This window comes from Filicampus tigris, chromosome 3, assembly GCF_054856515.1.
Source record: "Filicampus tigris isolate MCC_2025a chromosome 3, RoL_Ftig_1.0, whole genome shotgun sequence".
NCBI lineage: Eukaryota > Metazoa > Chordata > Actinopteri > Syngnathiformes > Syngnathidae > Filicampus > Filicampus tigris.
The window spans coordinates 2,456,136-2,477,589 of NC_141219.1; the positions used below are offsets into that span (position 1 = coordinate 2,456,136).

Below are 21,454 nucleotides of genomic sequence, written 5' to 3' on the forward strand. Positions count from 1 at the left end.
CCCACCACCGACATCGCATTTGACTTCTTTTGACATTAAACTAGTTGAGATGGAAACAACAGCACTTCTGCTGGTGGGCATCAAGTAGTCAATTGAATTTTGCCTTGATTGCTTCAAGACATGATGAATTAATGACGGGTAATCAATCATGAGGGCCAAGCCCAATCCCAACCACACTACTCCGCAAATCGAAGCGCATTTCTCACAATGTTGAATCTGAAACTAAAGGGAGCATAACTCAACCTTATTGATACGGCGCTTTCACAAAAGCTGCAACGGGCTGCAAAGCGTTTTACACAGCACATGAGATAAAACGTTAACAATAACACCCAGACAAAATCTTCTTCTCCATTCCTACATACATTTGGTTGTTTGAGGCGGTTATGCTGGAGATGAAAGAGGAGCAATTCCAAGTTTCCTTGCACCAGTCGCTCAGAGATGTCATGATCACAGCATACACGGCGTCACTCAAGTCTGCTGCAAGCGAGCATACGAGCGTTGGCTTCAGTCTGCACCTCTGGGTCTTTGTCTGGTTTATATGTGAAAATTGATCTTAACTGCTGATTTGGTTTGAGCAAATAAACTCCACAAAGTTTGACAAGCAAATGGTAAATAAAAACAACAGCAATAATAAGAAAATGGAGCAATGCAGATCAGTTTTCCCAGACAGTTCTGAGGTTTGGGGTGACAACTTGGCTCTGGACTTCCTGTCTGGAGTTAGCATGCCGTCCTTGTGCGTGCGTGGATTTTCTCCAGGTACTCGAGGTTCCTCCCCACATTGCAAAAACATGCATGTTCGGGCCATGGAAGACACAAAAAGTGTCCTCGGTACGATTGTGAATGATGGTGGTTTGTCTGAATGCCTTTCGATTGGCTGGCGGCCAGTCCGGGTTGTGCCTCGCCTCTCACAGGGATCGGGTCCAGCTCAAGCTCGACTCGAATGACGATAAGCGCTTTATAAAACGGTTGGCGCTTTATAAAACGGTTGGATGATAACCGGTGTCCGGCGGAATCCTTGTACCCGCAAAATCGTCACTTTTCAGGTGACCCATTAACATTGTCAAAGAGCGTGAGCCATTCCGAACACTTTCGTTTGTTCCTAAAATGTGTAAAAAGAAACAACCACACGTCTGGACTGACCAATGGTATAGATGTGTGGAAAAATGTGACATTTGCAAAATCGTGACGACGCTGACCTATATTTTGTTTACTCCTTGTTTGAAAGTTTCCCGCGGATGTCACTCATCTCTGTGCTGTCTTCTTCCCTCACCAGGGCCAGAGGGCTGCAACCTGTTTATTTATCACCTGCCCCAAGAATTCGGTGACGCCGAGCTCATGCAAATGTTTCTCCCTTTTGGCAACGTCATCTCGGCGAAAGTCTTTGTGGACAGAGCGACCAATCAGAGCAAATGTTTTGGTGAGTTCAAAATCGACAGTGGGAGGTGATGTGGGTGGGGAGGGAAACAGTTAAGTAATTACGCGGCTATGTTTGGAAGTCTTCTCATGCCTCTTTTTGCTTTCCTGCAATTACCATTTGCCTGTTTTTTGTTTTTTTTTTCCCTCGTCTATCCTAATCAAGCTGCAATTAACATTTTAAAGGTGGTGTTTCAAGCCACCGAGCCCGGGGGCGGGGGTACCGTCTCGCTATCAATCGACCCTATCAGAGAAGGTGAACGCAACGATGGGGAGGAAGCGAAAGAGCAAAAATAAGGAATACTGTCATGTGTTATGAATGCTGTCATAAAGGGCAATTGAATTTTTAACGAACCATGCTAGGGCAGTAAACACACATTTGTACACAATCTGAGAGAATTAAGTTTCATTATGGATCTTGAACAGACTATTAATCAGCTACTGGTGATTTACAGTCTGTATTTCTCAAGACCTTGCGATCATTTCTTCCATGAATTCACTTGAGAGAACACAGTGTGGATAACTAATGTTGTATTTTTTTCAAATAGTGGCGTCCACTCTAAAAAAGCAAATTAGCTTCACAATGACATCTGACGACAACATGTGCATACTTTTGTACAGGCGGAAACACCTTTTCAAACATGTACGCCGTACATCGCAAATATGTACGGCCAATGTCAATTTTATCATGTTTACTTTTTTCTGTTTTTTTTTAAATGCCAGTATATATTTTTTTGTAATGGAGTTGTACTCCGTTGCGACCGCCATTTGCAAACTGTCATCTGCTCGATTCCCATTCCGTGCCTCGCGAAATTCTCATTCTCGTGCCTCGCGAGATTCTCGCGTGACCTTGATTCCGTCTGCTAAAGCTGATTTCCGATCACGTGACGGCAGCCATTTGAAAATAATGTGTAATGTGTAAGATTATATACAGACACCACCTGCAGGGTGAACATGGTAACTGTAAAGCTGACATTGATTCTGAAGATTTTGTTGCGTAAAAACCATGAGAAAAGGCCAGAAAAGAGCTGTGAGCTGGAAAAATCAGCTGCTTGGACAGAAGGGCAATCGGTAAATTGTTCGCACAAAAGTCTGAGCAGAACTTTTGGTACCGACCTAAGCACTCACGAAATTAGTGGTGTCCGGGCTGGTCCTCCAATGTTATAGACTAGCGGCATGGGTATATTTCATCATATTTGTCTGGAACTTGTTGTTGATTAGCTTTTAGTAGCTGTCTATTCAGTCTCAACTCGTGTGAAAGCAACAATAACAACAATGCGCAAATGAAGCTACATCCATAAACGCTGCTACACTGGCGTGGAAACAGGAGCCGCGAGCGGTGATTCTCAAAGTGTGGTCATGGTACCATGAGTGTCTCCCTCTTGTGGTATGTGAAAGAATCGCTGCTTGAGTACAGTTCAGTTGTATTTAACTTTTTAGTACATGACATTTGCATTTCATGTTTTTGTTTTTAAACCTTTATTTGGGTAAGCAATGCAAAAGAAAAATCCCAATTAAAAACAGTATTTAAAAAATTATCAATTTCGCGTGCTGAAATGCTAATCACTATTACAGTAGGTGACATTTGGTAACCAAGGTAACAGCAGAGATGTCTTCCTCCTTATTCGAAGTCAGTGTACCCTCCCAATGTTAATTTATGGTAAAATGAGCATGTATCTACATTCCTCTCTTTGTGGCCTATACTACTGCCCCTAATCACCAAAATCCCACTTCGCCCACTTCCCCCACAGCAACCAGTTCATCAGAATGGAGCCTGTGCAGGTGGACTCCACAAGCTTAAAGAGATAATAATAGACTGTTGTGGACCTTGCTGTTGATTCAGTTGGACAGCCGCACCCAGGAGAGAGTGCACGGAAGACTCCCGGCATTGGCTTTCTTTCAGCATCTCTTCGACGCGCTCGTCTACGAGGCGCTCGGCAACCCCCGCCCGCTAACCCTTCTCAGGACAGAGAACCCCTTCGTCAGTCCGTCACGCTGCGGGAGATGACGTACGGTGGGGGATGGCAACCCTGGCAGTCTCGGGCAGTAATTGAAAAAAACATCCCCCAAAAAAACAGCAGGTTGCTTTGTTCTTTGTGAAGGTTTCCATGTTTTAACATTATGGTTACAGACTGGGGGATAAGCCATGAATAAAGTAGGCAGAAGACTGTCTTAATAAATAAATGGCGAAAAAAACGGTGTTTTCAACAATATTTCCACTCAACTCATTCACTGCCACTGACGAATTTACTCGTCATTTCACAGTTTGGCCATTCACTCCCAGAAATGTATTCAAAATTTCAATTAGCTTTTTTCAAACATTAGGGTAAAAGGGGGTCTGAAAATGTCTGGCTGTGACTGAGTTAATGTGTTGGAGTGTTTCAAGGGCAAAGTGGGCACACAAGTGGCTATTATGCTCAACGGTACACAGGCATCAGAACAAATATTTAAGTGAGGTCGAAAAGTTTAAGAACACTGCAGAGGATGAGACTCTGTAAGTACATCTATCCAGGTTTGAAAAGTAGGTGCTTAAAAAAATGTTTATATTTGAAAGTATGACGAAATATTTGAACCGCCCATACTATCTATCGACAAACTAAACGAAAATCACTTTTAAAACCCTTCAAGGAAAAATTCAAGATTTTCTTTTTCACAGTTCGCTGTAACTGGAGAAGGGGAGCATTTGACTCCATTTCCACATGGGACTGATTCAAATGAAGGCAGTAGGAGAATACATCTGTCAATGTCTTGCTCGTCTGTTTCCATGCCAGAATGATTGAGCAAAATGATGCTGCCCAGAAGAGTTGACACAGCGTGGCTGAAGTGCAATTTCCCGCAGTGGCTGACGTCATGATGACTTCTTTGGACAGCAAATCAATTGAGACTCTCCAGACAGACAGTCAAAATGATTCATCTTGATGAGTGCGTCTTTTTGAGCTTCCTTTCCCCATCCTGAAAATCGCTGTTGTCTTTAACATGTAGCCATGTTTCTTTACATTTTTTTTTTCCACCTCCTCTCAAGCGCTAAACCCAGACACAAATATGATCAGACAAATAAAGAAATATTTCTAGCACAGAAATAATTACGTAGCCTAACTGGTGAATGATGATTCAATTGGAAAAATATTTGGAAGTCAAAGTTGATGGAAATTGTTGATTAACCTCAGCTTGAAGAGATTCGAGCAAACTAGAGAGCAACACTTGATTCACCCCCAACTAGTTTGTCTCAGGAAGTCGCTGAACCTGTTCTGTCCATCCACACTGGCAACATTATCCAGCTCAATCCAACACCGGCATGGAAACTGGCATTGAGAACATTCACAGATGGAAAATGCCGCTCAAATATTCATTTTGGCCTACTCACGGAGATGAATTCAAATGCCCCTTCATACTTCCTACGACATCAGCTCTACAAACTCTGATATGCTGATTCCTTTCAGAGATGCCTTTGCAAACAAACCGCCCACATGCACCAAATCAGCCCCGAAAATGTCTTGTGAAAACAGCCAATTAAATGATGTCCAGGAATCTTCCAGTCGCTTTAGACTTTCTGCCGTCCTCTAACAACACTTTGCCTCCTTCCTCCCCAACTTCCTCTCACCTCTTTCTGGCATGAGGATGTAAATGTGAGGTATGGCGATTCATTAAATCCGGTTGGTAGGATCACAAGTGTGTGAGCGGGTGTGCGTGTGTGTGTGTGTATCGAGTGGGGGATTTTGAGGGGGGGGGATCACTGCCAACTGACAGGCCCTTGCCTGCTCCGTTTGTTTAAAAGGTTTGTAAAAGCAGCAGCCTTATCTCATCCGCACTGACAAAAGCCTGCCCTCTACCCCCAAATTAAATTGGACCCGTAGCAGTGCGATGAAATCAGCTGGCAGGCGGAAAATTCGCGCCGTCAATCACCGCCGTGTCTGATAAGAACGGGCACGGAGTCCCGGTGTGGAAACCTGTGCTCTCATTGCGCTGTGACACCCAGGTGATAACTCAGTGCTGCAGGCGTCTACATGCCGTAAGCCCCCCACCCACACCTCATCACATCTCATCCCAACCTGGTGCCCTTTACTTGCCTGCACGCTTTCTCACGTCCATTTTCACGACAATAACGGATTCGCCGACAACGTTGTCAAAGCGATCCCCGTTCACGCTATCCGAGAAAAAAATGGCGATAATGTGCAATCCGTGGCCGCGCATATTCACATTGAAACGAGACACTAGTCGGTGCGTTAACTACTCGTGCTCTTGTTTTGAATACAGAGGGCGCTCGGTTTACAACATAATTGCATGCCTGCAGTATAATGCAAATGTGAATAGTACTTCTGTCCGAATGTGCCATGTGTCTATCACCAACCTATGCGAACACAGAAGTCGGTACAATCATAGCTACAAAACTACTCCTACCATTATAATTATTACTATTATTATTCTTATTACAACTGTGATAATATTAAGGATTATTGTTGAGATTTTCTTTTCGTGCCGTGTGGCATCGGCCTAAAGTTCCACGAGATATCACCAAAGCCCTGGATTTAAAAAAAAAAAAAAGTAGTAGTATTTGGTGTCAAGGAGGTATGTGGAAGTGAGTCGCAACTGCCCTAAGATCAGTTGCTAAGCTTTGCCCCGGTTGTTAGCATAACCTGTAGCGCATCGTATGTTTTTGCGCTGCTGGTGGCTTATTTAAAAGCTCAAACTAACCAATGAGGAATCCCCGTTAAGATGGTTTCTCACTGAGCAGCGAATGCTTGCCAACATCTAGGGGATTTCCGTAGGGATTTTAAAAAGTTGAAAAAATGTTTGCAGACTATTTTTACTTGTCCCAAACAGGTGTTCTCGTTGCCAAGAAATTTTGTTCAAGCTATTACGAACCCTGACAAAAAAAAAAAAAAAAATTGCTGCGCTCGCAAGAATTCGCTGTTCAGTAAGATACGGCTTTATCGCTTGAAAAATATGTATTTTTATGGGTTGCGACATGGACGTACACGTGCATTTCTGGTGCATTTTTTTTTCCAAAATCAAATATTCTGTAAGCCATTTATTTCCTAGGGTTTAAAATGATTAAGTGTTTTGGGATCAAGTGGTTTAAACTATGATTAGAAGCGATTAACGTTTTTGAGGTTGTGTCAATTACTTCTGGATATTCTGGATATTTGCCTTAATGCAACTCTGCTGATGAAGTTGCAGTGCGGTTCAAACAATGGCCACGTTATTAAGCAAATTATGTTTAGTGATGTCTCCAGTCGCGAACAGTTCACAGCTTTTTGACGTATACGACAGGAGTCGGCTCCTGATTGGGAACAGATTTGTTGTTGTTTTTTTTCTCACCTACATGAGATTGGGCAAGACATGTGGCGGAATCTTTGTGTTCCTACTCAGCGAAAAGAGAGTGAGATTCACTGAGTGAACACACAAACCGGAGCGAAGGTGTTGTGAGTGCATGAGAGAGGTTTGCTACTGTACCGAGAGAGACTTCACCCAGGTCAAGTGAAAAATGGTCATTTGTGTTTGCAATTTACATTTTTTTGGGTAGCACTTTGTGAATTAATGAAGATAAATAAATATGGATAATGCGTATTCAATGGTATTTTATTGAATTTGTAATTCATTTGCATATAATTTGGGAATAGATTGATTGAAGCGATGAGAAAAATTGAAGAGCCATTTGGGAGCCCAAAAAAAGTTTTTTTTAGGGAGCTGAGCCTGGACAACCAGCTCTACAAAAACATTCCAAATTCCAATTAGCATTGTAGTCTGCATGACTTCACATTGCTAACGTTGCTTACAAAGTCGTCATCTAACAAATACACCCCGCCCCCCAAAAAAATCTGAGTTTACTTCCTGCAAACTTGGAATAGGCATTTGAATAAATTAACAGCCAATTGTTATTTTTGCAATTTACTTTGTCAGGTGGTTGCGAAAAATAAAAATCACCTGGATACAGAAATTCCAGATTACTGTATTTCATGCAACCACTTGCTGAAATAAAATTAAATTATATCAAAAGCAACTAAGCATATGGTATGAACTCCTACTTCTGTGCCAGTGTCATACTTTAGCCTAGCTTAACGCTCGTCCTCATTCAGGTCACAGGTTTGCTGGAGCCGATCCCAACTGACAAGAGTCTTCAATGAACCTAACATGCATGTTTTTGGACTGCAGAAGGACGCCGGAGTACCCATCCCTAATATGAAGCACTCTGTGGTAAAAATTAGTGAACACCTGGTGAAAGTGTCGTTTTAATGATAATGCTCCTTGCAGATCTCTTTTTTCTATTTTCTATTTCATCTTTTTTTACACCTTTCTTATATTTGTGTTTTTGTGCTCACTGTCGCAGGTTCCACTTTTGAGTTTCTAATAGCGCCTTCTCTTTGATTGTATTATCTGCCTTATTAGCCTTTGTGCTATTTTATGTCATCTTTTCTTCATTCCCAGATTTTCAATTAATGTGCTGAAAAGACAAAACAAAGAGCTATTGTCATCTCATTGTTACGAGTTAAAAGGGGCCTCCTTTCAAACGCTCTCTCATCTCGTCTTCCTCCCGTCGCCCCTCTCCATCCCTGCCGATATTCCCTTTTCTTCCACTTTCCCGTTCCCTTTTGTCGCCCCCGCCCCTCTGTGTTCTCGTCTCAGGCTTTGTGAGTTTTGATAACCCGTCTAGCGCCCAAGCCGCCATCCAGGCCATGAACGGCTTTCAAATAGGCATGAAGAGGCTGAAGGTGCAGCTAAAGCGGCCAAAGGACGCCAACCGACCTTACTGACTGGTCTACAGTTCTGATTAAGGTATGGTGACAGATTATTAAAATTGGAATAAGGTGTCATGTCAATGTCAACCGTGTTGTACAACAGCACATTTGGACATGAATTTAAAAAAAAAAAAAAAAAAAAAAAAGGCAAATAAAAAATGTCAATACAGCTTTCCCCCCCATGAGAGACTAAATATGTTGTAAAATTTGCCCTCTCAAAAGAAGCTTCGGAATCCCATTAGCAACTGCAGGATTTGCCAGTGTGAAATTGATGACATCATCAATACCCAACTGTGCATAATTACCTGGCAACCGGAGACAGTGTTCACAATCAATGCATGTTGTCGAGCGGACAAATCCACAAAAGCCGACAGCCCGCAGCGGCTATGCCGCGTGCTGGAAACCAGACTTGGTCCGCGGTGCTGTTGGACCGGCTTGACTTCACATCACAACGATGAAGCCACAAAATTGCAGCTCACAAATTTCAAACAAAGGCAGTGACTACCCAAACAGAGTTTACCATCATTTCACAAATGATCATATTTTCTACAAATACAATTTCAAGGTTAGTTGGCAAATGTAAGTTTAGAGTTTGAGGTTTGTTCAGTTGCCTCATCTAAGGTCAGGCGAGATTTCCCTTGTTATTCAAAATAAGGCAAGCTGCTCAAAGATAATCACATGATCGCTTTGAATGTTCTTTCTGGATTTAATTTCCCCTCATAACAATAAAGGGGCGGTAACTTCAAGTACATCCATTCATTTTTGTCACAATTGTCATTGCTAACCAAAACAGGAGCCCCAACATGGGATGTAAATGGGAGACTTTGCACCATCACTCTGCCTTTCTGACAAACGGTATTTTGTTATAAACACGAATTTCACATGACATAATATCTTCATTTACCATCATTTATACATGAAAAACAGTATCAAAATTGTTGAGCTTCCTCCTTTGACGTGTCAAACTCAAGGCCCAGATTTCGCCCGCCACATCATTTAATGTGCATCGACTTCATGATTCTTGCTGAAATACCATAGTTGCAAATTGTCTTCACTTTCAAAATGTTGATATTGCAAACATTTTGTTACCGAGACCCTTTTAAAAAAAAAAAAAAAAAAAAAAAAGGAAACTGTTTTTACAGACCTCTGATTTCAGAACTAGTTATTCCTCAATTTGTTGTGTTTTATAAATATATTTGTGTTCTCAGTCGTAACGGATTTCCAAAGGAAATCCAAACTACAATGTGGCCCGTGTCAACAATGAATCGGACACCCTTGTCTTGAATAGAGACTAGGTTGTAAATCTTGCACCATACCAGACACCTGCTGCCAAAACATTGCACCTTTCCCTGAACAGACACCAAGCCCAAAATGTTACATCTTAACCCTGATTCAAAACTTCACACCTTACCCATAATATCTTTCTCCTGTTAGACACCTGGTCACTAATGTAGCTCCTTCCCGTTATTACAGGTTCAAATGTTGCACGTTATCTGTAAACGACACTTGGTTCAAAATTGTGGAACTTAGCCCTAGACCAAATGTCACACCTTATTTCTAATGACAGCTGGTTTGAAATTTCACATCTTCACCATAATCGGCACACAGTCCAAAATGGCATTCCGAACTCCTCACAGACACAAAATTTTACTTACCTCTTAATAGACAACTCATCCAAATATTTTGCACCATTCCCTGAATGGACACCTTGTCCAAAAGGGCTCTTTTCAACCTTCAAGTAACTTTATCAAACTTTTGCAGCAACTGCTGGATTTCCAGCCTTCCACACCATCTACATAATAATGAAACAAAAACATCGAATGAAACTTCAGTGAGGTTTCCCTTTGGTTTAAAAATAAATACAAACTTTCATATGATGATAAATTCTAAGGCCCGTTTTATTCCCCTCTGATACGTAATTTTGGTTGGTGAAATTTTAATATTAAATAAAAAAAAATAAAAAAAAGATCAAGCAGTGATCTCTTCTACCAGTAAGAAGCTACACAAATTGCGTTTCTGTGCAGAAAAGATAAACTTAATGTAAAAAAAATAGAGAAAAAATAAAAAGAAACAATGCAGCTCTCACTGTGTGGCCGACCTCGTCGCAAACAATGCAAGGCAAATCCAATTACTGTAGACAGGACGGTTTTTGAAATAAGCATTTCTGCCTTCAGGGTTATCTTTGTGCATATACAAAAAGGGAAAAAACAAAACAAAACATCAATTCATCCTTTTCAGACCACACGTTGTCTGGGAATCTGTCCTCGCCGCCACAAAAAGAAGCATCAAATGACTTTCTATGGAGGAGCGCTGATAATTATTTGTCACTTCTATTTAACATGTCAATCCTGTTGTTTGGTCTTTTTGTTTACCCAATCGTCGTGGTGCGTCGCAATAATAAGAAAAGTGAGGGCTATGTGACAGACGAACTGACGACTACGATCCGGTTCGTCACGTAAAATGATAGGCTGACGAATGATGGACAGGTACCCAGGCCACTGACGGATGACGGACCAGAAAAAGTTAGTTGATTTGCCCACCTTGAGGTTTACAGTATATATGTAATTTACAGTACGTAATGACAATGTTGTACACGGGGCAGAATTTAGACTGGCATTATATTACGGTAAAGAGAAAATAGAGAAAAAAAAAGGTATGTGGAAATACAGTGATAAAATGAATTGCCGATCATTTAGAACGGAGCGGACAGGGAAGTGCCATTTCTCATTGCAATCCCAGGTATTACAAAAAAAAAAAAAAAAAAGCAAAGCACAAAAATAATTGGAATGCTCACCGAATTACAGCCCGACAATATTCAGACAGTGTACGACTTTTGGGGTGTTCGACATTGGTGGTTCCACTGTATTTATTGATGTTTCTCTATATCACAATTTCCTCAAGTTCACAGTGTTTCCTCAAGCGCTCAATTATTTGTGATTTTATTTGAAAGTCTTATAAAAAAGGACTTTTTTCCAAACGCTATCAACAGCTGTTTAGCGGCAAGATGGGTTGAGACTGAGATGACCCCGCCGTGTTTGCGCGGCCAATTAAATCTCGGCGAGAGCACGGGCAAATGTTGACACTCCACTTCTCGGCGGATTTCCATCTGCGCAGGCCTCACTCATGCAAGATTGTTTTGTTTGCCCAACACCAGAATCACTTCTCATTTATTTATTTATGAGGCTGCAAACCGATTACACTGTGGCAACAGAGCAGCTAGCGGCACCGCCTAGCCGCATTAGCCCAAAAATATCACCACCTTGCAGCCAGACAGAACGGATCCTGTTGGTAACAGGACAATTCCATTATATATATATATATATATATATATATATATATATATATATATATATATATATATATATATATATATATATATATATATATATATATTTTTTTTTTTTTTATTGCCCACGTGCCGGCATCATATTTGCTGAGAAAAAGGTCCTTTCTTTGCAAGTTTGCGGTCTGGCCAGGTCAATCCTTGATAAGGCTAAGTCAATTTCAGTGCGAGTGTGTTCTCTCAAAGGCAGGTGACTCTGCCCTTCCTTTTGTCTAGCCAGATGCACCCTGGGGACTGTCTGCGCCGGGTGGGGAGGGTCACCGCAGGCGCCTTTGTGGCTCTGAGTACACCTCTTAACGTTCGAGGAGCCTTTTACGGAGGTGTCTATGAAATGTGACAGAGTGAGGTTCAAAAAATCTTTCGGCAACAAATGCAGTAGAAGCTCAAAGATCAAAGACAATCCACGCCGATTCTGGTCCTACTCCGGCTTGTTTGTGTTTTGAAGCAATGATGCCGATAGCAAGCGATGTAAATAGAAAAGAAAAAAAAAATGTCTTGGAGTGACATTTTCAGTGTTCTCGAAGCAGCCCAAAATCATGGTTATAATTTCCTTTTTTAGTACTTTCCTGTATTAGTACTCTAAATTATAAGACAGCACACCACAAACTACGATCCTTGACACCAATTTCTGTTTCGACAGGGTTTCGGCTTCTTTTTGTTGAATCTTTGGGGGTTTCAGACAGAGCACAAAATGAGCAACTTGGGGCTCTATTTTCGTGAACAGCCTAACTCCTGCGTGGCATAATTCTGTGTAGACGCGGGTAAGAGCCATTGTCGGTCATTTCACAGATGAGGGCAGGTCGGCGGATCTGAGAGAGGGGGGTCTGCGGACCTGCGCCAGTCTGGGAGTGGTCACTGCTGACTTCAATTATGAGCAATCAAAGTAGACCTTCTCATTGTATTTAAATGTCGAGCGCTAGTCACGCCTTGAGTTTCAACGTGGTGGAGCGTGCATCTGCACCGTGAGGTCGGCATTTGGAGACCGCCGCCCACCCCTGGTTGGCCCGTGTGCCCAAAAATCCATAAAATAAAAAAAAAAAATGAACAGGTGTCACAAAAAGTCACAAAACATGACAAGACGAATTACCCTTTGACCCAAATGTAGACGCATACTTGGTTGAAATTCTGAATTGTGCAACCTTTGAAGCAATACATGTTGGTTGCACTCTACGAAGATGTTATCTAGCAAGGTTTTAGTACGGCAATGTTTTCCCAGCGTTGTTAGCATAGAAAATAAAATAAAACTCCATTAAAGCCATTGATCTTGTGCTCTGGTAGACGTGCAGCTCGAGTCAGTTGTTGCCTCCAAACCAGAATCCATAATCAGAAGCGTTGGCCGTTTGTATGCAGCTAATGGCTGGCCTCGATTTGACGAACATCTAAAAAGCAGATCTATTATGGAACGATAACAAGCTCATTTTACAGGAGGCGGACGGTAGAACAAAGAGTGTCTGGCAGCGGGTTCGCATCGGAGAGTCGCGGCCTTTCATGTCGGCTGTTTCGAAGAGCAATTTGCTGTGATATCGCAGCCTTTCTTCACCCACATCATAGCTCGCAACATATTCGAGATAAACTCCATCTTTTATCTCCAAATCTCCAGCGCGTGGATACATTTATCTGTAACGTGTCAACACAAAAGGCAGAGCTGCATCTTGTGGACTCTCTCTCGTTTGGTTGCTGCTGCCATTTCTGTCATTCTATGAACTGTTTAGTTACTAGTTTTAGCCAACAAACAACTGAAATAAGTAAAACTGTTTAACTAGACGTTTTGTCTGCACAAGGGCAAGGCTAATTATCAATGAGGGGAAAAAATGGTTGAAAAGAACCCAGAGGTGGTGTAAAAATGACACACTCAGCCTCAATGGGCTTTGGCTGGACTCCCAATATCTTACAAAGGAGCATTGATGGGGTCGGTGAGAGGTTAAAATCTAGGTTAAAAAAAATCTACACACCACCTCCAGCTCACTTATTTTTGGATATGATTGACAAATACTACACTACTAATTGTATTTATTTTTTCTGCCCCATCAGCGGGTCATGCTGGCGATGCCTGTCAAGTCAGTCTGTGTGATAACTCATTCGCTCTCTCTCTGTGTGTCGCAGGATGAAGGGCCCACAACACCTTATTTCCACAAGTGCAGTCAAAGTACAAAGACTCCTTGCTCTGCTACATATCACGACGGACAGGTGGTCCCTTAATCCTGCTGGGATCCCACTGGAAGATTTGGTGACCGAGTGAAGGATCCCAAACTTGTTTTTGTTATCCCTTTTTTGCAAATGCCTTTTCTTTTTTTCTTTTTTTGTCTTATTAATCCGCATTTATTAATTTATTTTTGTCTCGGCATCCGTTGGAAGCCAATTTTTTTGCAAAGGCCGACTTTTTTGCTGCTCTTTTTTAGACATGATGTGTTGAAAAGAAGAAGAAAAAAAAAACATTTATAGACTCATTATGCTCAAAGCATGCATACCATCAACACGCAGACAAACAACATGCTATAGCTAATGAAAATAACACACACACACACACAAAAAAAAACGTGTTGTACATAAGTGCAAATGCCAATTCCAAGTACTGTACTGAAGCAAACACACTTACACAAGCATATACACACACGTACACACACCAGCCTGCTGCCATTTTGGTTTTTGTGCCTACACAGACGTTGTGTGCTCTGTGACAGGGCCCAGCACTGGATGGATGATGACGACAAAGAAGAGGAAGAATCCAGGATAATTTACATGCATCATTCCTTAGGAAATAGGGACCAAAGGACTAAAAAAAAAAAAAAAAAAAAAACACTTTTTAAAAGAATATAAATATATAAATATATAAATATATATTTAAAAAAAACACATACCTTGTAGCTAACAAGTATTACTCTTAGTCAAAAAAAGGAACAAAAAAAATACATTAAATCAATATCCAGTGGCCTACTGTAATAAAAGAAAACGGACTATGTATTGAAAAAAAAAATGGAATTGTAGTGTAGGGGCTGATTTTTTTTTTGCTCTGGACGCTAACCGGGCAACACATTGTATCATAGTGAAGTAGGTAAGAAAAAAACATGTACATTTTCTCATTTTCCCTGTTGTTCAAAAAAAAAATATACTTGAATTTGCAATGATAAGGGAGAAGAAAATAAGGAACAATGGACAGTGCTGTCTACGCCACTGGATATTGCGCTCATCACGATGTCGGAGGCACCACAAAAGGAGAAACCGTTTCCCGGAAAGGGCAAAGACTGAACTGACTCGTGCCTGCGCTGGACAGAGTGCAGACACTCAAGGCTTCTCCTTAGCCTTTACGTTCAAGCGACAATCCACTGTAAAAGACCAAGCAACACGGACCCCCGGGGCATCTTTTCGATTTTTTTTTTTTTCTGACCTTTTTGTATTGAGCAACGTAAAAAGCAAAGTGGTTCAATGAAGGGTGGTGAATACAAGGATTTTGAGGGAACAGAAAAGCTACTGAAACTGCCATTAGAATGAAAATCAGTCACGTTTCCACCAAGTGGTAAAGTTCAGTTTGCCACGGTATGGTTCTCTGATCAGGCTTCGATAGTGACTTACAAATAGGATGTAATCAGTCAATTTCCAAATGCTTATCTTATTCTGTTTTAGCTGACTTTGGACGAGAGGGTGTGTACATCACAGACTTGTTTGCCAGTCAATCACAGGATATACCGACACAAACGGTTGCACTCACGTTCGTATCTAACACTGCGATGCTAACAAAACGTGGCTGTCCTGTGAAAAACACTTGTGTGCATATTTTTCATTTTTACGTGAATGTGGTTTCTGTGTTACAGACATTGCATTAACGTGAAAATATATTTTAAAAATCCAACATGGGACATACGTGTTTTTCCACAGGACAGCGATGAAAAGAGAGTGTTAAATTATCCTAACAGGCATGTTGTTGGAATGTGGTAAGGATATGGCGAAGATTTAACCGGATCATTTTGGCTATGAGGCAGCCACATAGTCCACCATTCCACAGCATGTAATTTTGCCTTGATTTTCCGCCATTTTTGTTCTGTACAAACAAAATGGACGGGTCATAGGGCGAGAAGAACCCGCCAATAATCGGCCTTCCTACGTCGTATCAGAGCTGCAACAGAGCTATGACAATGCGTGGAAATCAATTCTGGGATGGTGAGGTGGGTTTCTTGAAAGAATGTTGGGGCGCTTCGAAAAAGGGGCGCAATTGCAATAATATCCCTCATTTGCTGGGTTGTGGGTAACAAGCAGATATTTTTCTTGCGGGTTTGATCCAACAAGTTTGCTCTGCAAGAGCGACTGAGAACGCAAAAGAGAAAGCATGTGTCTTGCTCCATCTTACACAACCGTACCAAAGGTATCACAGGGACACCCGAAGGAAAAGATACTCAAAAGGGGAGCTACTACCATGGAAACAATAAATTGCATACCGAACTGAACGGAACCATACCGCTGGGTGGGAACAGGACTGCTTTGTTTGAAGTCGTATAGTTTTGTCCGACATCCCCTCCAAAGCGTCAAAACATCAAATAGCGTTATTATATGAACAACTACCTAAAGATGTATGACATAAGACACTACATCATGTACATTCCAACTGTGAACATGTTCCTCGACCTACTTTCTTAGTAACAATCCGTGTAGATTTAAGAAAAGATGAGGGCACACACCTTCATAAAATGCCAACTTGTAAATTAGCTCTGAACATTCCCCAATTTGCTCGGTTGAAACGTTGCAACGATTCGTTCAGCAGTGGTGGATGGCGGGCACTAAGAAGAACGGAGGGGTGGGCGGACGGTGTAAACATCCTTCAAAGTAATGCTCCTAGGATGAAGCCCAAACACTATAAAAATAGAAGGTGTAACCAAGCTCCTGGTGACAAGCACCATATATCTTTGCTGTGTGTTTCCCAAAAAGGGAATAGGATTGAAGGCTTCAAAAAGTCTGTTTTCTTGGTCCAAGCAGTTTGAGTATTAAATCCTATTTTCTCTCGAGAAAAAAACATCCAAACTAGATTTATTGCAAATAACCGACAAGCGATGTGCTACACATTTGTAGATTCATTGTGACAAAGCGCAAGTTGCCAAGATCGTGTCAAAAGCCCATCCCTCAGTTCTGCTCATTGAACTCAACGTCGGTTCACACTACCGTTCAATTATCCCCTGCCCTTTATTGCCCATCTTGCAATGTAATCACCAGCTTTTATTCAGCAACATTTTCAAAAAGAAGGAAATCTCCACGATATTCACCGGGACCAAATGGCAAGCCGGGGGCGGAAACTTCCTTCGGATGACGGAGTAAAGATCCGCCAAAATGATGTTTGTGCCTACCCCCACATTAGCGAGCCTGTTGACAGCTGACCTGGCATTTGCAACACTGCCGAAATATCCCCAAAGACAAAATAGCAGATGCAGTACGGAATGTTGTCATGTTGTGGCTAAAAAACATTTTATATTGCCTATCAAACGTTTTCACCAAAACACACCTAATTGATACCATGTACTCTCTGCAGTTGAAAGAATAAACACCCCCGGCCACAATACGAGGAAATGTGCCACTGTTGCGCTCCTCCCCTCTGTCTTTGATTTGCGATCAGGTGCATTCATGAAGCAGGGAGTCAGTCAAAGCAAAGCTGTGCTCTGCAAAGTGCTTCTTGGTCATGAGAAGCAGAACTAATTGATGGCAAATCTAATGTTCCATAAGCAATGAAATTTCCTGCGCTCGCTTTGGCCTCACGTTGCAGTGGCTGCTGTAAGCGGAGAGCGAAACCTCAAACAACGACTCTCGCAGGGTCGCTACCAGATGCCGTTCTTGCTCCCAGTGGCGGGTTGCGCACCCAGGTGAGCCGACACCCACGCTAGCCTCCCGTGCTGCTGACTAACCAGTGCTGGATTTACGACACGCAATATCCTACGGCAAGGCGAAATGAAAGCGCCAGATAGGCAGTTGGAAATTTCCAACAAAGATAGTCTATTACTTTGCCCCACGAGTCTGAATTACTTTGCTCCACGAGGACAAGCGTTTGAAAGTGATGGGTAGTAAAAAACAGAAAGAGCCGTGTCGTCTTTATTGTTGTTGTCGTTTTGTTTTGTTTTTACCCAGAAGTACAACATTATTTACCTGTATGATGCAATAACATACTTTGAGTCTCAGTCTTAAGATGACAAAAGATTTGTCCATATGTACACAGGTTGTTTTATATTTTTTTACACATTTAAAAACACAAAAAACAAACCAACTACGGCATATATTTTGAAACTTCAACCTGAAAGAGCATTTTCAATGACATGATCATGACAAGGCTACAGTTGGTGCTAATAACCTCAACCATAAGGCCATTTTATCCAATTAAAAGCCTGTGGTAAAAAGCCCACAAAGGCCCAATGCAAGTGGACTGTAACGGTCAGAAAGGGAATACAGATCTTTGTGTCTGCACTTCAGAACTGTAGTTGGAGCTTTGTTAGCTGTATGTTGTTGGGTCACTGCCCCAACTTGGCCTCAAGTCAACCGTACTGGCAAAAAAGTTCAAAGAAGTTATTGGATTCGGATTTTTCGTTGGCTTATTGCCAAATGTTCTTGTCAGATTTATCACCCCACACAAAGTTTACTGGAAATTGTCTTATCCTACAATTTTTTTTTTTTTTAATTCGAATACCTGTATCTATTTGGACACTGCCTACAGTGTTGCATACTGTATACAGTATATAAATCTCTCAGTTGTAGGTGTACTTTTAGCCGTTGAGATCACCTGCAACCAATATCGGGACGGGCACGTCCATCAGTCTCCAACGTTCACCCCAAAATAGAGATTGTCAAGGGAAGGAAGTGAAATGTAATTGACTGAAAGTGTAGAGATAATTACAGTAACCTGTTGGACAGGAGGGAAGAAATTAATGCCTCTCATTTACGAGCTGCTTCGAGACAGAGCTTTTCCGTCATCTCACTCGAGCTGGGACAGCAAGACTGCTGTGGAAATGGGATTTTTGCGATGGAAATAGGCACTGGGTGGCCGTAGTCAGCAGGGAGGGGCTGAAACCTGAAAACTCCACAAAATCACTCCTGATATTCAGGACATCAGGCGCCATGATGTCATGATTAGTGGAGCAGTTCAGTGCCTCGCTTTACCGCCTCATCCTCAAATGGGAGATTACATCCCGTCAACGGGATGGAGCCGATGAACAAGCCGATGAAGTACATAATTCCTATCAACCAATCACAAAGAGTAACAACAAACAGATGACAGCGTAAGCCTAAGCCAATGCACAGAAGTCACTAGGGATGTACGATCATGTTTGACTCGGAACAATAATGACCAATTTGTTTGTGTCATTTCTTTATGTAAATAGCCGAAAAGTAGAGAGATTGTACAGTAGTGTGCTCTGAGAAGCCCAACTCTCTTCAACAATGATGTCACTTGATACACCACAGCAGTGCTGGATCTATGAGTCATTTTTCAGTCCCTCAAGTTTTGAATTTGTCTTACTCTTCCAAGCACAGGGCCATGGATTAAGACAGTCGACAAAGAATTTCCTTTGGGATCAGTAAAGTTACCTGTAATATTAAACAGAAGTTGTTTCCACCAAGCAGTTCACTTCACCATGGTTGGATTCCGATAAATAGTCCCCGATTAGACTTGCATTTTCAATGTGGCATGAGTAGGCAGAATGGTGGTTTTAGTTGTGACAGCAAATATGGTGGACCAATCAAGAGACCGCAGCATGTCTTGTTCCACCTTATACAATTGTACCAAAGCATATTGAAGCGTAGGGAAATCTAACAGTGGGACCGGCGAACTGACAGTTCAGCTCGGATATTTTGGGAACATTTACAATGGGGGGACTTGCACCCCAAATTAACCGGACTGTACTGCTTGGTGGAAAGAAGGCTATGGTCACAGTGAATGGTGGGAGGTACGGTACCATTGGAGGTACCAGTACTGGAAAATGATGCCAGATCATGTTCTCAATCTGCTTTGAAACATTAAAAAGCAGTAGCCAATCGAAGATAAGTCACAAATTGGAAGAAGGGGACCAAGAAGTGACCAATTATTGAATTAACATGTTACCTGCCATGACTCTAGACCACACTGCTGCTACATCTCTCTTGTAAATACAATATAGCTTATTTTTCAATTTTGTTCAGCCTTCTTTATGGGCTACGTACAATATGTCATGTTGAAAAGTAAAAAAAAAAAAGAAAAAAGAAAAAAACAAAGGATTTAATAATATATTTCAGTCAAATAAAGAGAAGGAACCTATGGAATAATTTAAAAAAATGAATAGATAATACAATAATTTTATTTCTTGTACAGTGATTCACAAGGATTTTATACTCCATGTTGGAAAACTGATTTTCCCAATGTTTTCCGAAGCTGGGATGGACTCATCATGAAGTTTATTATGATGTTTTTTTTTTTTGTATTTATTTATATTTTTCAGGCTGCATATGTACAAAAAAATAAAAATAAAAATGAAAAAAAAAAAAAAAAGCACAAAAAAAAATCCTTAAGAGATTCCGCATGCTGACAGCTCTTAATAAACTGGACAAAATGCACTTATGGTACTGATCATGTGGATTCAAGTAGAAAGTCCAACGCACTCTTGCGCTTATGTCACTTTTGGGGACCCTGCAGACTTGTCATCTCCATAAGCAAAACTTTGGCCTTTACCCGAACCCTCTGCCCCCCCAAAAAAAAAAAAAAAATATCACCTGTTTTTTTTAACACCGGTTAAGGAATCAATTTTGACCCATGTTAGACGTCTCCAATTTGTCCTGGTCCTCGGTCAAAAATGAGTCCCCAAAAGGCAGCAAAGTCAAGAAAACCCACCAACATCATCACGTCAAAATTTATGCTGTAACTTTGTAATTATGCTATGGATGAATTCTCGTCTGTTTGATTATGTTTCTTTTCTTAAGGGCTGGTGGTTTGTCACGTCTGTGTTTACATTATTTTTTTGTCCTATTTTGCGGCGTGGGTTTTGCCTCCCAACCGCAGTCCACTGGAGATGTTGATTTGCCAATGTGACGAGGGAATTCTGCCTTAAACCCAGCCTATTCCCTCTCCCTCTCTCTCTCTGTCTCTCTCTCTCTCTCTCTCTCTCTCTCGCGGTACTACCTGTGAACACTGCTGGGACACCCTGTATTGTAAAAATGGGGAGATACCAAATCCCAACAGTCGAAAAAAAACCTACTGTTTAATTGATCTCAACCCCATTCGTTGCATGAATGAGAACGTCTCCATCGCCATTGGTTACATGGACCAAAACGTAGAACTCAGAAGACTGAGCGGTTTGCGCCAACTGAGAATCCAATCAGAGCCTTCAGAATAGTCAGGCTGAGTCAGTAGAAATTTTTGCCTCATGGATTTTTCTACCACGAGTGATTCCCAGCTTTTCCGTCTAATCCTATTCATTCGTTTTCATGTATTTATTCAAATTAGCAATGAATGAAATGCTATTGTTCCATGACTCGAACCAACTGAGATAGCATTTTCTTCTTGACTTATTTTTGAAACAGAGATGTAATTTGAATTAATGTTGGCTCGGGACCGATTCCCCTGGTTTTGGAGTGATATCCTTCCTCCCCATAGTGCTCCTGAACACTGTAGTTCTCTAGTTCATTATATTCTGCTTAGACTAAAATAAAGCACAGTCCTGTAGAAAAATGATCACCCGCTTTGTCCATTTTATTCCTTCACATTGCAGAGCTTGTAGTGCTTCAGGTACCTTTGGACCAATCATTCAGTCAATGATACAAGTACGGCATTTGCTATGAATATACTCTATAAATCAAAAGTATTGATCACCTTTCAAAGGTTCTTGAACAAGAACCATTTGTTGGATATACAATGAGACATGTCTTGAGAACTTTGCTCACAATGGTTACGTTCATGTTAAACAATAATTGAAGGATGTATTGTGATCAAGTTATAATATATGGACCAATATGCGGCAATACTGAT

General features: G+C 41.4%; 1 protein-coding gene across 11 annotated transcripts in view; it reads left to right on the forward strand.

Moving 5' to 3' along the window:
- Window positions 1-21,160, forward strand: part of celf6 (CUGBP Elav-like family member 6) — a 167,628-nt gene extending 146,468 nt beyond the window's left edge. For 9 of the 11 annotated variants that reach the window (XM_086025105.1, XM_086025108.1, XM_086025106.1 and 6 more), the window contains exons 11-13: window positions 1,274-1,417; window positions 8,038-8,187; window positions 13,597-21,160. In XM_086025105.1, the coding sequence (XP_085881231.1) occupies window positions 1,274-1,417; window positions 8,038-8,165 (272 nt within the window). In that variant the 3' untranslated portion in view covers window positions 8,166-8,187; window positions 13,597-21,160. The other 2 variants (XR_015086065.1, XM_086025115.1) reach the window with 2 other exon arrangements.
- The last annotated feature ends 294 nt before the right edge of the window (window positions 21,161-21,454 follow it).